At 44.6% G+C, this 17802-nt stretch overlaps 1 protein-coding gene across 1 annotated transcript in view; it reads left to right on the top strand.

The window, feature by feature from the left end:
• Window positions 1-508: 508 nt before the first annotated feature.
• The window catches only part of LOC136644858 (aldehyde dehydrogenase family 3 member B1-like), a 39049-nt gene continuing 21755 nt past the window's right edge, over window positions 509-17802 (top strand). Inside the window, exon 1 of the mRNA XM_066621051.1 lies at window positions 509-765. Coding sequence (XP_066477148.1) covers window positions 509-765 — 257 coding nt within the window. The remainder of the gene's footprint in view (window positions 766-17802) is intronic.

Below are 17802 nucleotides of genomic sequence, written 5' to 3'. Positions count from 1 at the left end.
TGATGGGATAGATGCAGTAGTGGGATTCAGCCGGTTCGCGCCTATTCTGTAGAACCGTTTCTTATTGTAGGTCTTGGTTCTGCGAACCGTTTGTTAAAGAGCGCCGGCTGCGCTGCTCACAGGGGCTGGAGCGGCCAGCGGCAGCTGCGCACCATGTGGCCTCGTGCAGGCGCGCCGGGGAGCTCGCGCCTTGACAGGTCCCTGTGAGAGCCTCGCTGCACCTGCCCACGGCGCAGGCTCCGGAGCACCTCTCAAGCCCCGCCCCGCCTGCCAGCCTGTAGGGCTGTTGGCGGGCGCCAGCTCTGCAGCGCGCACGAGCTGTTGCTAGTGGGGTTGCCCCTGGCTTGAGCTGGACGGGACACACACACAACATACAGCGTGGCTGCTCCTGCGCCCCCTCCGAAGCGCCACCCTCTCCATTCGCTCTCCAGCCTGCTGCTCCGGCAGCCGCTCACCCTGGGCAGAGGTGGGTCTCTCGGCTCCCCCTGGGCTGGGGCAGCCCCGCGGGATGCTGTGCCCCCAGCCCGCTCCGCCCAGCGCCACCCAAGGCTGCTGCCACGCGCCCCTGCGCCTCCCACGCTGCACTCCTCGCAGAGGCGCCTGCAGCCTGCGCGGGGTCCAGCTGGAGGCAGCCACGGCTCCCCCCACGCCAGAGGGACCCCCGCGAGCAGCGCTGGGACCCACTGGGGAGTCCCAGTGCTGGGAGGGAGGGAGGCAGGCAGGCAGAGGGCGCTGGCTGGCTGGCTGGCTGGCCGGCTGGCGGAGGTGAGCAAAGGAAGTGGCTCTGGGGGCACCTGGGGGGGGAAGGGGAGGGCTGGGAGCGGGAGAGGCAAACTTCCCACCAGTGCATCTTCTCAGGCTTCTTCCCAGGGAGAACTGAGAGCCCCAGCTTAAGCATACCTACTCAGAAGTAAGCCCCCTTATAGTCAGTGGGGCTTGCTCCCAGGTAAGTGTAGACAGGATTGCAGCCTGAGATGCACACCATCGGGGTCAGCACGCACACAGCTGCCCAGGGGAGGATGCTATGGGGTGGAAAGCCCCATTGGCTAGGCTGGGGCTGTGAGGCTACCAATCCTGTCCACACTTCCCTGGGAGTAAGCCCCATTGAGTAGAATGGGACTGACTTCTGAAACCCTCTGGCGAAGGAGAGCCCTGCCTGCTCCCTCAGGGGACTGCGGCTTCCCCCACTCTGCTCTGCTTTGCGTTGCCCGCCTGGCCGGCTCCTCTCCTAGGAGAAGGAGGAGGGGAAGCCACAGCAGTTGGGAAGGGCGGGCGCCTCACACGGGCAGCTGCCTTCCTCCTCCTCACTAGGGCAACGCGCTGAGGAGAGGAGCAGAGTCCCTACTTGTCTTCTGCAGTAGGCAGGTAGCAGCACCCCGCAGGCTCCTCTTGGGCTTCCTCCCCCACCCCTGCTCCTGTCAGCTCTTGGGGTGGGCTCCATTAGCCCCATTTAACCCCCCCCATTGATTTGCAGAAGGGCTGAGCAGTGGGAGGGAGACTGCTTCTTGTGCCTCACTCTAGGTGACTGACCCACACACACACACCACCCAGTCCTGTTACTATTGCAGGCATCTTCCTTCTCCAGCAATAGCTGTGGGGGAGAGTTTTGTTAATGAAATGCAGAAGGGGATTGGCTCCTTTGAGCATCCTTGAATTATACTCAGAGTTGCCTCAGGGTGTTAATTGTATTTTTATGCATCTGGTGGTAGGCACAGTATTTTTCCTCATTTTTTAAAATCTGGGGTGTCCCTTAATCTATGGTTAAAGGGGCATTTGTATTCTGATTTTAACTATATAGACAACATGTGAAGCAAACTCAGATTAACCATGTGAGTAGCGTCATGCCTCTTTACAGCATAATAACTTATACAGATGAAGTTGGTTTCATCTCACAGAGTCCTCAGGAGTTCGGTTCATGCTAATTGGAGGAGAATGTTTTGAGTAGTTACACCATTTCTGCCCAATGTTGCATATTTGCAGCAGGGAACAAATGTGTACACCTGTAGGCTGGGCAAAAATGAGTTAATTAATATTGTATCTGCAGTGAAATGTATGAGGGTGAAACTATCATATTTACACTCGTACATTGTTTGTCAACCAGTGGTACGGGTACCACCAGTGGTATTTGAGTGGTACTTTCTGGTGGTACTTGTGGGACCTCCTGATATCGACTGCCTGGCAGCGAGACCAGTGACTAGGACACTGTTTCTCAACCAATTGTACAGGTACCTGGAGTGGTACTTTCTGGTGGTACTTGTGACTCCCCTTCCCACAAGCAGCCCTGACCCCATGAAGCCCTGACCCTCTCTCCCATGCAACCCTGACCCCGTGAAGCCCTGACCCCCAAGCAGCCCTGACCCCCTCACCCATGCAACCCTGACCCCCCTTCCCACAAGCAGCCCTGACCCCCATGCAGCCCTGACCCTCCTTCCCACAAGCAGCCTTGACCCCCTCTGCCATGCAACCCTGACCCCCCCTCCCCTAAACAGCCCGACCCAAGCAGGCCTGACCCCGTCCCATGTGTACCCATGGGTGTCTGGATAATTGATGAGAATACAGGGGGGGGGGCTACTGGACACCTGATGGGGGATACTGGGGGGACCGGACATTGTCATTAGGACATAGAACCTGTTGTTAATTTATTTGAATCCCACCACCGAATAGATGGCTTCAGCTTCTGTCTCCAACTAAGCATTCAGGAAACACCTGACCACCTAATTCATCCATGCTAGAGCTTGGGTGGGATGGCAGATTTTCAGAAAATTGTAAAATGGAACTTCTTTTCCCACTAGGAGGGCAAAATTTTCAGTCTGAATCTGAAAAAATTCACTTTTGCTACTGTCTAGTGTCCTGAAGTGACTCTGTTGAGGGATTTCTCTTTAAAAGCCAGACAACAGGTAAGAGGGATAAACTAAGGGGTGACCAATATCAATATTAGTATCAATATCTCTCTCTTTGCTATTCTGGCCTAGATCCTGCTTGGCATGTGCTTTGGTATGAACTCTTTAGGTTGTGTTCCAGGATGACCTCAGATTGTTTAGACAGTGTGACTGAGCAGTTTCCAAATTTGCCTGAGTTGCTATACCTCACCCATCACAAGCAATCCAAGTTTTACGCTTCCCCGCAAATGTCATAAGACAGATTCTTGGTGGCTGCACGTGTTGCAAGGTTTCCAGTCCTATCTGTTTCCTTCATCACAGGATGCTCATTAACAGTGCTCCTCAACAGGATGAAGGCTCTAACTCTCTTATTACATTCCTACTGTTTAGGTAGCTTAATTATTTTCATGTGCGTGAAGGGGCTTGAGCTGGTAACAGGCCTTCTTCCTGTGTCATGCAAATGATTACGCTGGAGTGTGGGGTTTCAAGATCACCACTCATTCCAGCATTCAGCTAGATACTCTAGCACAGCGGTTCCCAAAGCTTAGGCGCTTATGGACCACTAAGGGAAAAAGTGGAATTATCGTGGAGCACGCTACCCCCCCTACAAAAAATACAATTAAATTTGTAATAGAGAATATTTATTAGAGCTTTATTAGATTTATTATTTATAGAGAAGATTTCTGGGTTGTTGCTTTTGTTGCCAGCTGTGGCTGCAGGTGGTCTGCTCTCTTTAGTGCTCTGTGGGGAAGCATCTCCCAAGTGAATGCCCCCCCCCCCCATGGACTACCAGAGATGGCAGAAAATGGACTGCCCACAGCTGCAGCTGATACTTCATTGACAGCTATAAACAGTCTGTTCTCCACCCTCTCTGGTGGTCTGTGGGGGATCACTTGCTCGGTGAGATACTTGAAGTGCTCAAAGGTGGCCACTTCTCAGGGTCTCATGGACCACAAGCTGGAAATCAGTGCTCTTGCAGCTGACCACAATCCGCTCCCTAATGTTCCACCTCCTCTTCTTTTTCCAGACCACGGAGTGGAAGGGCTAGAGGCCACTCTATCACCAAGTAAGGGGGGCAGCACTTGACACACTGCCAATGTTGGCCGGCCATGAGAAATTATTAAAGAAAATTATGTTCCAAACTTGATGTGTGGGGAGGAAAGGAAATGCTCTCTTATATGCTACTTCCTCTTTTCAAGAATTTTCAGCAAAGAAAAATACTAGTGTATGGAAAAAGGCATTCCTCTTATATTATGGGCCTGTTGACCTCACTGAGTACTCCTGCCTCGTCCACAGTTCCATAAGGACAACTCAGCCTCCACATGCCCCTTAGGGATTATTTCCTCCTTCCCAGTCAAACCCTTTGAACAGACTATTTTCTTCTTAACCTTGTGGTTTTGGCAGAGGTGAAGAGCCCACCCCTTTTTTGCAGTGCCAATCAGCTCTTAGATGGCTTTGGCCAGCAACCAATCATCATTACCAAGGATGAAGTGCAAAACAAATAAGTCAACACAAATGTGATGAGTCCAAGGCTCCTAAAGAAACAAATAAAGTGTTGAGACTTCCATCCACCAGTTGCACCCAGAGCCAGTAGGAGGTGAAGAAGCAGACGTACAGGCTGAGGAATACAGCTGGAACTATGGAAAGAGGTACAGGACAAGGAAGTAGAATGGGAAATATCCTTCTCTCCAAGGGGTGCTTCTTCTAGCCCCTCAGCATAATTTTGGATGCTTGTATAATAGTGATCCAGACTGGTATAGGTATGGTTGCCAATGCTGATCACAGTTATTCCAGGATATTATTTTCCGACATTATTGAATATTGGGCCCCTGTTAAAATCTTTCAGGATTGCTTTCTGTAGTCATTTGGAGATAGATATTGATTCCTGGACACTCCAGGCTAAATCTGGAGAGTTGGCAATCTGAGAAATAGTTAATAGTTGTGGTGTGCATGTTGTGTACTGCAGGAGCCAGAGATACTATATTTGTTCCTGGGAGATGCATGTTCCAATCTCAGCTCAGCTATGGGACTTCAGGCTTAATGACACTACATTGTAGCCTCCATTCCCTGTCTGTAAAATTGGGAACAACAAGGAACTTCTCCACAGATCCTTGTAAGAATACATACGTTTAAAATAGATGTTGTTTTTCTGTGAGTCAAGGGAAAGATGGATTGTATTTTGAAAAATAAGTTAGGAATGTTACCTTAGTTGGTGGTGGCTCAACTTAATGGATAGCAATGATGATGTCAAAGTTTTGTATTCCCCTCATGTTTGAGTTTTCTTTGCACAGGACAATGACACAGAAAGATAGTAAGATGCAAAGGATGCCTGCTGGTTTTGGAATTACAGTTCCAGTGGAATTTAAGTTCTAGACTTTACAAAGTTCTCTGGGGCTTGATGATTTCAAATGCTGCATTACAAGTTTCTTGTGCTACTGTACCTCAATTTCTCCATCAGAAGACACTAGATGTCATTCTCTTGCCTGGGAGGTGGGGCTGAGGATTCTGAAAGCATTCTGAACTCTTGGAATAAATGTTGCTGGAGACCCATCAAAGATCAACCCTGTTTGTCTCTAGGCACAGGGACTAGTGCCAGACTCAAAGTTAATGAATATCATTAGGAATATCAGGCAAAGCTCCCATTGTGAATTGAGCAGAACAGGCAATTTTTCAGGAAAAACAAGTAGCAAGGCATCAATAATGACTTGGTTTTTAGATTTTTTTTCCTGGTGTTTACACAAAAGGGGAAAAAACTAAACTAATTCTACAGAAAGGTAAATTATAGCAATCTTGTCATTGGTTTTTGGAAAACTGGTGTACTTATTTTAAATTAAAAAACATAAAAGAGTTAAGCACTCCTCATTAGGCACCTGGAGGATGCTGCTTCTTAACTGCTTTCTAGAACAAGTCCTATCTAGGCTCATTCTCTGACAAAATTCTAAAAAAGTTACACAACTAAACATTGGACTTTTTGACAACATGGATTTTAATCTTTGAACACAACCGTGGTCTTCCCACCCAGAAATGTTAAATTGTTGGATTATTGCTGGCCGTGAAAACCTATGGACATACATAAAAGAGTCTCAATGGAACCTGTACATATTCCAAGAATAAGCAGTCTGTGGTCCTTGGGGCAAATCTGGTCGCTTGGGTAATTCCATGTGGCCAAACCTAGAGGGGAAGAGAACAATTTTAGCATTTATGTTAATACATGGTTTATTTAGCAATCCAAGTTAATATTAATGAAATATTAACTAAATTTAATTTACTGTAGCTAATATTTCTCGGTTAGAAATGATGCTTCCATTTCTGTTTAAATCAAACTAACTCTGACATCCAGACAGTTTCCGGCTTGTGCTAGCTGGCTGGACTGCAGCGACAGAAGCTGGATTTAGCAAGTATAATGACTCATGTCAAAAAGTTTTGTTTTCAGCGTGGGCAAAGGTGGAAGCCCAATTGACCGATTCATGGGCATTTTTAGAGTTCACGTAGATGATAAAAATCTGAGGGGTGTTAAATGACATGCTGTACTTGATTGCTGATAACTCCCAAAAACTCATACAAAGCTGACACTTTGTATCAGATAAGATGGGCACATGCACAGAAGTGTAACTAGGGCGGAACCTGAAGGACATCTGCCCCAAGCGCTAAGCCAAAAGGATGCATGACTGCCCTCAGGCTTCGCCGTATTTACAGAGGAGGCCCTGGTGGCTTCACACCTCCTGTTCCTTCTCCTTCGTAGGGCTTCCCCTCCCAAAAGTGATGTCACATGATCTGTCTCAGGCACCTGGGCAAGGTTTTACACTTTTGCACATGCAGAGATAAGTCTTATTTCCCTTTAAAATACGTTGGAGAGATGCATGGGGAAAGGATTGGGTTCCTGTTTTCAATTTTAAAGGGGGAAATGGTAGCCTTTATACAATGTGTGCCTCCATCTTGGATGGCATAAGCAGGACTCTTTCATTTTTGAGTATTAATTTTAAACCTGTTTAATTTGCTCAATTGTACAACAATCAAAGGCCCACTGATTTCAACCAAATGACCTGGTCAGCTGCAGTTTTTGAAAGTCTGGGGTCACATCAACAACAAGTTAACTTTATACTGTAATCTAAACAGGCTGGCATTCAACATAGGTCTAGCTAGAACACAGGTGACTTCTGTTCACACATTTACAAAACCTATTCTGAAGCTGTCAGCATAGATAATAATGGATTACTTTGATGGTTTGAATCAGTGCTCCCCAACATTTTTCCTCTGCTGTACAACTTAATATGGTTCTCCTATTTGAAGTACCATGAGAAGCAGGGACGGGAACTTGAGTCAGTGACTCAGACTTGAGTTGCAAAAATGCATGTTTTTCACTGACTCAGCAATTCATGAGTCGCACACGTGGAAGACTCTGAAAGACTTGAGTCAGGGCCCTCCTGACTTGGCACTCATCTCCACATGTGCTGACTCAAGTCTACCTGTGTCTGGGTGTGCTTGCTTACTATTTTTGAGATGTGAAAAACCTCATGGGGCAGCATTCCAACAGAGCAGCAGAGAGCAGCAGAGAGGTTTCAGCTGGGAGGCAGGAAAGGGTTAATGTTGCAATAAATTGTGAGAGGTGGGACTGGGCTCTCTTTTCCTTCTCTGATAGGTAGGAAAGGATGATCATTGGACAAAGGATGGGCATTCTGATATTTTCATTGGCTGAGAGCAGGAGAAGGAGCCAATGGGGAGTTCCTGCCTTACAATTGGCTTGAGAAGCCCAGGGAGGGAGAGGAGGTAGGGATGGTCATAGTGATCATGCTTTGCATTGCATGGGGGGGGGGGGAAGCCACTTTGAATGACCAACTAAAGTGGGACTACTTCTGAGTAAGGCTGCAAAGGACTGGATCATCCTGGTAAGCCTAGCAGCTGCTGCATGTGATGCTTCTCCCTCTTGCTGCTTCTGTCCCTGCTCTCTCGCACTATTTCCCACTTCAGGGGAGTGTTTAAAGAGAACTCTGACATACACACACACCCCCCAGCAGCAACCCTGTTCTTTCTGCAGCAGGTTTTTTAAAGGGGGGGTCTCAACTCAAGTCCTTTAGAATCACTAAAGGGTGACTTGGTGACTCAGAAAGTGTCCCATTATGACTCTTTTTCAAGTTGAGTTTTGGGGGGTGGTGACTTGGTGACTCCACTCAAGTCAAGCCCCACTGGATTTGCCCAACCCTGATGAGAAGTAACTGGGGATGACATTACAAATAGCCCAGCTACTTCTGAGTTGGGAGGCCAGATGGAATACAACAAACACCAGTAGGAGGCTCAGGGTGGACAGGAGGGCTTTTTCAAGCATGGAAAGGCATACTTTGGAGCATTCTACCACTGTTTGTTGTGATGTTTCTGGTCTCACAGCTGGGCAGCAGGGGTCCTGGGGTCCCGCATGTACCACCAGATGGACCTCAAGTAATAATAATAATAATAATAATAATAATAATAATAATAATAATAAAACTTTATTTTTATCCCGCCCTTCTCCCTAACGGGACCCAGGGCGGCTAACAACATATTAAAAAAGATATTAAACAACATATAAAAACATATTAAAAGTACCACTGTTGAGACCAGTACCACTGGTTGAGAAACACTGGTTTGAATGAAATGTTAAAGTTTTCAGTAATATATCTTTTTTCCTTCAAAACATCAAACAAAATGTATACAAACAGCCTGATGTTTAGTGTTCATTAATTGTATATAAATGGCACACATTAACATTCTACCCCACAGAATCTGGCAGTAACACCCTGGAGGTCAGGCAGCTTTAAGTGAAAAGAGAATAGAATCTCTTTTCTCTTTAAGTGAAAAGAGAATCACTCTTTAAGTGAAAGAGAATTCACTCTTTTAAGTGAAAAGAGAATATTCTTGTAAAGAGAATAGCTTTAAGTGAAAAGATAACACCTGTTATCAAGAGTGTCCCAGCAGCATGCCTGCTTACTATGCAGTTGCAATTCCCTCAGGGAAGAACACTATCAAGAAACTGTTGACAGGAGCTATTAGCAGTGTATAAACTGCTACCTCTTTCACAATGAGGCAGGGTGAGTCCTTTGATGGGGAGATATTCTGGTTACCATGTGCTCCAGGAAGGCATCTATTTAATTACAACTGAACCTCTAACCATGCTTCTCCTTTGTGATGTTTTTGTACTTGAGGCTGTTTGACTTGGGCTTGAAATGGATGGGATTTATTTTCAGGATGATGTGTTCAAAACACATTTCTAGCAACCTTAAAACCAGCAGCAGAGCATAAATGCTATGAGCCTGGGGGAAAGCTGAAAACATGGGTGGGACATTCTTGGACCTAATGACTACATCCTTCTAACCAGTTCAATGGTTTACAATTGGATGTAAAACAACCTGACAACATCAAAACCTGCAGGGACCTGCCTCATAGTGGCGGTTGATTGGGCATGCATCACCAGGGATTCATCCTAAGTCATTGGACCCATTGGGCTATGTCAGAACACCAGCTGCAAGGGAGGGCCCCAGGATGCAGGTCTCTTGTTGTCTTGTGTGCTCCCTAGGGCATTTGGTGGGCAACTGTGAGAGACAGGAAGCTGGACTAGATGGGCCTGTGGCCTGATCCAGTGGGGCTGTTCTTATGTTCTTATCCAACTCTCTTCCTATTATTATTGTTATTGTTATTGTGCGATGCCACCACACCATGCCTTTTACTCTTGAAATGGCCAAACAATGATAAAGTTGGCAGGGGAAGACCTGCTTTCTTTCACCCTGGATGCTGCTCTCTGAGCCCTCCACTAGCAGTTTCCCCCTTGTAACTGCCTTTCTCTGCTGAGAAGCAAGAGAACTGCAGATTACTGGCTTCCATATGAAGCAGAAAAAAACTTCAGCCAGCATCAGCATTACTTTTCAATGTTTATTAATAAGAATATTTATATACTAATTGTCAACAACAAAAATTGACAAATTGTTTTAAGAGAAAGTGAAATAACTAAATGGCTACCTGCCTCAAATGGGCTCACTATCTAAAAGATGCAGGAGAAATACCAGCAAACAACCCTGGAAGACTGAAAATTAGTTTGTTCCCATTTAAGGTTTCATTCTGATCTGTCAGTTCATATCAAGTGGGGTGAATAAGGACAATTATGCTCCCCCTACCAAATATAAGAGGAAATCACTTGAAAAAATGCCTCCTTGCCCAGTTAGCAGTAGGCATAACATGTTTAGCATAATATACTGTGCTAAAGAACATGGGGCAGAAAACGAGCACAGAATATCCCAGCCTGAATCCCCAAGACTTCCAGTTAAAGGAAGGAGACCTGAAAAGACCTCTGTCTGTTTGGAAAACTGCTTCCAATTGGAGTAGATAAGACTTGATCAGTAAGAGGGAGGAGGTTTTCTATGCATAGGGAAGAGCATGACAGAAAGCATGGAGATCAGAGAAGAGGATAGAAAGGAGGCTGGTAGAAGAGATGGGAGACAGCAATAGATGTGAGAAAACTCAAGAAAGAAAGGAGATATAACTTGGTCAGAGGGCAGCGAGTGCAATTTCACATGGGAGGCTAATTGCTCATTGGCTGTTACATTCAAATAAGAAAACTGCCTTCCCATATCAGATGATAATCCATCAGGCCCAGAATTCTGTTTGCTACAACTAATCAGATGCCACCGGAAGCTCAAACAGAGAGTAGAAACATGATAGCCATCTCCCGATACTTGTCTTCAGCTTCTGGTACTCAGGGCCAAACCATATGAGCTGCATGGGAAGGCAATGTTGTTTGGGACCTCTCTCTCTCTCTCTCTCTCTCTCTCTGTGTGTGTGTGTGTGTGTGTGTGTAGGGTTAACTCTGCCTCTGTCATGGTCCTGATTAAGAAGGACCAATCAAGATCCCAACCCAGCCACTGTTAAAAAAGCAAGCATGTCAAAGTCAAGCCTGTATTCAAATGTAGATTGGTCAGAGGCTGGAGAGAAGATAGATGTAGAATCCTTTATTGACATATAAAACAAACAAATCTACACTATATACATTTGGTCAGCCAGATAACAAATCAACTTCTCCATTGCACAACTCAATGAGCTGATATAGGAAAGTTGCCACAGAGTCTGTTATTTCCACAGAGGAATCAGTTAGGAGGTAGCTTATTCTTACCACGTCTGTAAGTCCTCCTCTTGTTCTCAGTATAGGATTCAAATATCTTTGATGGATCTTGGTGTAGAAGGGACAATAAAAAATGGAATGGACAATGGTCTCAACACAACCCGGCCCACAAGGGCATCGCTTTTCAGAACGAGCTATCTTATAAAATCTCCCAAAAAGTACGGCTGACGGGAGCACATTAAATCTAGCAAGGGAGAAAGCTCTCCTTTTTTTTGATAAGCATGCAACGAATAAAAATATGAGGCTACTTGGAGATAAATAACAGGTCATTCTCATAGCCACTATGTTCTCTTTGGTTAACTACTAAGAGCTCCCAGAGGGGGAATCATTGCGATTAAGTAAGGAATGAAGTATGCCAGGGCCAAGCATGTTATTAATATGTGCAGAGGTATACCGCCTCTCAAGAAATGATTTCTTCCGTTTAGTTACATAACAAAGAGCTATTAGTAGACCTGATCTCCAGTGATTTGTAAAACATTTTTAAGCCATCCAAGCCATCCAAGCTAGTAGCCATTATACCATTTAGTGTCACACATTTCATAAGTTAATTATGTAAATAAGTACCTCCTTCCTTTATTCTGCAGCTCAAAATTATAACTTACTTATGGGAATTAATCATCACAGTGGGGTGACTGCAGGCACATGTCTCAAATATCCAGCATCAATGAAAGCAACTTTCAAATCAAGACGTTTCATGTGTTTTGCCAAAAATTGAGTGATGAACATGTGTATGTAAAAGTTATCCATTAATACATTCAAAGTGAGGACTAGATGCTGGATATCATCCCCATCCTTGTTAGAAAAAGGTTTAACCCATATCCTCCCAGTCCACAGGTGTACACATTTGATCCCAGGCCCATATATGCAACGTTGGGCACAAGTGGCTTAAGGACAGAATTGATGGGATCATAGCACAGAAGCCCATCCATGCGGACAACTGAGGCAGTTGCTTCAGGCAGCAGACTGGAGAGGGGGGCACCCACCCACTCACCTCCTTTGCTGCTGTTCATTATCCCATGTCCTGATTGGAAAAGTAAGAGGATGATAGAGTGGAAGAGGAAGGAAGACTTCTCCTCTTCCTTTTCCAGTCCACAGAGTAGGAAGAGCAGAAGCTGGCACATCACCAGGTATTGGAGGGGCAGCATTTAGTACCGTATTCAAATGGGCAGGAGGTCTTGGGCCAGACCTAGACCACTGAAACAAATGAAAAAGCAATTTAGCAGAAGCATTCAGAATTAACCAGAAATGTAAGATACAGTGGGATGAAGGACCACTAACTGCTCGATTATGCACACTGCTTTCAGGTTATAACTTCTGGGCTAGGGCTTTAGCAGTAGCTGTAGAAGGGAAAGAGCAGATTACAGAGAACATAGATTAACACATGCAGCTGTTTTAGGCTGTAATCCTATGCATGCTTCCTGGGAGTAATTCAATGGTACTTACTTGTGAGTAGACATGCATAGGATTGGGCTGTAAGTGTTGTAAGTTCAAGTGTTGGTCCATCTAGCTACATTGATTTCAGGGTAGGGTCTTTTTCCATCCCTATCTGGAGATCCCAGGGAATGAACATGAACTAATGGGATTCTGTGACTGCATGTGAGAAAACCTACTGAATGAGTCAAAGATGACTGCTACTCAAGCTGAAGACCGTGACCTCCTGGGATGGGAAGGACATTGGTATGGCTCTTCTACATAAATGCAGAGCAACTGAGCCAAGCATACCCATTTTGGGGGGTTAAATATCCCCAGAATTGGGGGAGGAATACCCTTCCTTATCTCCTCTATTCCAACTGCTTTCTCTCACTCATATGTCTTTGCTGCAGACCAGTTTAGTCTGCTCAAGAGCAGATACAGAGACAATAATTGAGAATGTAGTCAGGCCAGTGTTTTTGTGATGTACAATGGGACACATTGTTTAAATGCAAAGCCAAGACACTCATTACTCGGAGCCAGCCCGGTACGCAAGCAAATTCCTGAGGGCCTATCAGTGACTTTCTTTACCCTTCACTTGGGTATGACAGTTGCTATTACTTGGTTTTCAGGTTCAGGATCTACACATGTAATTGTGTTTATATGTATAAGGGCTGTTGCATGCGTAGTTTGAAGCAGTATTCTTTTTACTTCAATAGCACTCATCAGAACTGTGACACATGTGAGGAGAGAGTATTTAACTCTTTCGCCTCTTACTGTCAACCTGATTAAAGACCCAGCCAGCCCCCCAGAGCCCTCACCCCCGCTGATAATTGTTTCAGGAGAGAAGCTGCCATGGTGCCAGTAGTTTCTCTCTGGAGGCACACAGTAGTTTGGGAGGGGGCGATTTTTGTCCAGAATGAAGCATTAGGGGAAAAAGTTAAATAACCCTCACTGTACACTATGATGATGATTCTTATTCTGGCTGCCTTCTCACTTTGGCTGCTTTAAGCTTAATATACACATACCAGACAAAATTATGCATTTAACCTAATGAACAGCCCTAAGTAAAGTGATTACTTGTAGAAGATGAGAGTCAGTGGCCTAGCTAATGATCGTGTAGCCTGGTGCCAAGCTCAAAATGTTGCCCCAGAAGTGATGTCACAACCGGAAGTGATGTCACATATGGGTTTTTTCAAAAAGTGAAAAGGCATCTATCTACTATCTGTGGTCAAAGAAGATTTTTACCCCCCCCCCGACAAAATCAGACAAAATCAAATTAAGACAAAATCAAATTAAGTACATAAATAAAAAGTGTGCCCCTGATAGGTTTGAGACACTGAATTGGGGTGAAGAGGGATGGTTATTCTTCTCTTACTAAACATAAGAGGGGCACCTCTTGAACAACAGTCAGTCTCATAGATCAGTTTTGCGTTAAGAAAATCCACTTTTTGTTCTATAAGGCAATTGTGTTTTCATTTTCTGGTTAATTAGCCATAACTTTTGATAGAATACAGATATTCCAATGGGGTTTGTCTCATTGCATTCTACATTAAATTACCTTTCCAATTATATATAACATGATGGTATTAATCATATATACCAAGATTTTCACAATTTTGGTTACTAGTGTCAAGCGCATCTTGTTTTCCCCCCTAAAGCTTGATGCCCGGTGCAACTGCTACCCCCCTGCACCCCCTTAGCTATGCCACTGATGAGAGTCTCTGACTTTAGCCAAAGGCTAGGCACACATCCAGGCACCAGAAGCTGAGTCAGGAATCTCCATACTTGGGTGCAGGGTCTAACCTGGTCTGTCCTCCCTTCATGCTGAATATCTGAGCCCCAAGTACTTCACTCTGGGACTCAAATATTCAAAAAACTGCCTGATAGCACAATCCTATGCATGTTTACTTAGAAATGAGTCCCACTGTGTTCAATGAGGCTTACTCCAAGGAAAGTGCATATAGGACCTGCAATCTTGAACTTGCAGTTCTGTGTGTCAGCTCTGTTAACCAGCAACCAGTGAACATGATGACAGGCACAACATTTCTTTTTTGTAGAGTCAAAGCTCTAAGGTAGGAACTTCTTCTACAAGCCAGGCTGAATTGCCAAATCCTAACTTTTAGAGAGGGGTGCGGGCCGCACTGGGTGACACGCCCTGGGGGGTGACGTGCTAAAACTGTGGCATTAGGAGCTACCACGTCATGCCATACACCGTTGGATGTGGAATGTCCAATGGAGTGCAATGCAAAAACAGAATTGGAATCGCTCCTTTTGTTCAAAAGTTATGGCCAAAAAACCAGAAGGAAAAAATGCATGGAGTCCTATGGAAAGTGAAAGTGAGCCTTATCACGCGTTTACTCGCGAGTAGGCATACTTGCCATAGTCCTTCAGAAAGGGCAGGCTGAGAGGACTCCAAGGATGTCAGAATGGTCCTCATCCAATGAATGCAGCCCCCCCAAAACACCCGAGGAGGTTCCTCCCTCCCAGCTGCGAGTCTATGAAGCCCTATGGAAAGCAAACTCAGCCACATGGTCACGTTTACTTGTGAGTAGGCAGACGTGCCTTGGCTGGTGGGCAGGCCAGGCAAAGGGGAATGTGAGGCCACCAGGAGGGTCCCAATCCAATGGAGCTGGAGTGCAACAAATATTCCAGAAGGCAGCCTCCCCCCCCCCCCCCCCACTAAAAAGGATAAAAAAGTGGCTTGAACTGGTAAGGGGGATGTTTTCTATTTTGCACTTGAAAAGCCAGGTGGGTCCTTATCTTGATATGCCTGAAATAGAAGCACTTTAAACTGGGCACTGGGGAGGGCTGGAAATCTCACTGATTCTTTTTGGGGGGTTGTTATTGCAGGCAGACTACAGAGTAAGCTCCATTGACCACTATGGGACTTACTTCTGAGTAGACACACACAGGATTGGGCTCACAGACTGCAATCTACCCACACTTTCCTGAGAGTAAGCCCTATTGACCACAATGGGACTTACTTCAGAGTAGATTCATTTGGTGGAACAGGACTGGCTCCCCCTTATTTAATTATTTCTTTTATTTTAATTTAATTATTTATTTTAATTTGCTTGATGATGTCACTTCTGGCCATGACATCACTTCGAATGGGTCCTGGACAGATTGTCATTCTAAAAAGTGGGTCCCAGTGCTAAAAGTTTGAGAACTGCTGCAATAAGGTGTTAGTAAGTTGTCACGTGGGTGTGTGTGACTCTACAAGTTTTCAAAATCACTAAAATCAGAATTTGGAGAAATAAGACCATCATGTTATATATATCAATCAATGCGTAATTTCATGCAGAATGCAATGAAACAAACCACATTGAAATAGTGTGTGTTCTAATGAAAGGTACAGCCAAAAAATCAGTGGGGGCGGGGCAATGGTACATCACCATGCCCACCACCTGGGGCATTGCCCTGCCCACTGCATGGGGTGATGCGTAGGCCTCCTGCACCTGGTGACATGAATCCTAGTGATGCCACTGAGCACAACTGAACACAGTGGAGCTCACGACAGAGTTCCCTGTACAGAGCCCTAATGTAACTGAGCAGTGGCAGCTCCAGAGTGCTCAGAGATGTGCTCTGGATTGCTGAGTGCCATACCAGAAGCTGTGTGGGGCTCCAATTTGAGCTGCACGGCCATGCAGCTTAGTGGGAATGCTGTGTCGAGCACCTGTACACCTGTAATTGTCCCCATCACTTCCAAACCTTACTTCCTGGCCCTGGCTACAAAGTGCTTCACATTGAATTAGTGTGACTTTTTATTTTGTGTAGTTGTCCATTTCCACCACTGTGGACATCTCTCTCATGTTCAGTGAATTATACTGGGCAGTTTTGTTGTTATTACTTCCAGAACCGACTCTGACTGGATGTGTTGACCCAAAAGAATGAGATAATAGAACAAGCAGTAAAACTTCAGCCTACAGGCTTCAACCCCCCTCACCAACAAAAATAATAAAATAAAGTGAGAAATATTTTGAGCCCAAGGTCATAGGATGGGCAACCCAAGGTGTTGCAAGGTGTCTTCAGAGTTCAAAACAAACTCAGCAGACTGAAACTGTGGTGACAAGTCTTTATTCATTGCCAGCAATGGGCTTCTCTTGGTGTTCAAAATGGGGAACACAGAGAGCTGTGGTCTCTCAGTGTCCCAGAGAAAAAGGCCACTTTCCAGTGCATGTTCCAGCTTAAATACCCCTAAGGTTCTTTGTCTGAAAAGTCCTACTGCTATTCGTTAGAGCCCATGATGTCAGAAATGGAACTTTCCTTCTAATTGGCCACAGGCCTCTAGCATTGATTGGCTGTGCCATAAATAGAACATACATTTAAATATCTCAGGTTACTGTGTTTGCCATATTTGGATAGCTCCTCCTTCCTAGTGCTATCATATTTCCAGAATGCACTGTCCTCAGGACTCTTCAGGGGGCAGTGTGTACCTATCTTTATTCTCTTACTTGTTCCTATTTCTCTAATTATGCTTTTATTTAATTAATGTTTAGACTTCTTTTATTCCTTATTTTATCCTCTTTCTTATTCTGATTTCAAATATTTCATATCTTATTTCTAAACAGAGTTATTAAGTGATTTCTGATTTCTTGTTGGAGCTCACTCTGTTCATGTTAGCATATTAAATGCAAACATTCCAGTCTCTGGAATGTTGGTTTAACCTGGGCCTCTTGATATGGAACAGATCTCTTGCTAATGAGTCCATGTCTACTAAGATTAATTATTTCTTATTATTAGAAATATTCTTAGGTTCACTATCTATTCTGGCGCCTAGGAAAGTTATTCTCTGTCTGGTCTCCTCCTTAGCTTTTTATCTGTCTTGTGTCTTATCTGTAAACTATAACTTTTCTAGAGTCTCCTGTCAAACTCTTAATTAACTCCAGGCTGGCATTTGTAGTTTAAAACATATCTGAGACCTAAGTCTTTTGATTTTAGCTATTTTCTTTAGCTTTTTGCTTATTTTATGTTTTAATTTTAACAATTCTACCTTTTATTTATATTTGTTACTGGTATTCTTTAATTATTAAGCAGTGAAGAATTCTATCATACATGCTGACTTTTAATTCTTATCCGTGAGATGCAATAAATTTTGACAAGTTTGCAAGCTGACAGGGAGCAAGCTTGTTTCTGCTTTGATAAAGATTTCTACATTCCAAATTAGCTGTGTTGCCTTTATTTTCAAGCTTCACTTTAAGGCAGACCCAAGTCTTTTCTTATTATTAAATTCACTTAATTCTACTAACATTGATCTAAAGCTATAACTATTAAAGAATGCATGCAAACATATTGCATTTTGCTTTAGGTGCTATTCTTATTTCTCAATTAGAAGTTCTAATTGAAATATCTAGATCTGTTAATTGA

Source organism: Tiliqua scincoides, chromosome 1, assembly GCF_035046505.1.
Source record: "Tiliqua scincoides isolate rTilSci1 chromosome 1, rTilSci1.hap2, whole genome shotgun sequence".
Lineage (NCBI taxonomy): Eukaryota > Metazoa > Chordata > Lepidosauria > Squamata > Scincidae > Tiliqua > Tiliqua scincoides.
Note: the sequence above shows the minus strand (reverse complement) of the source record. Positions and strands in the feature narration are given on the sequence as shown.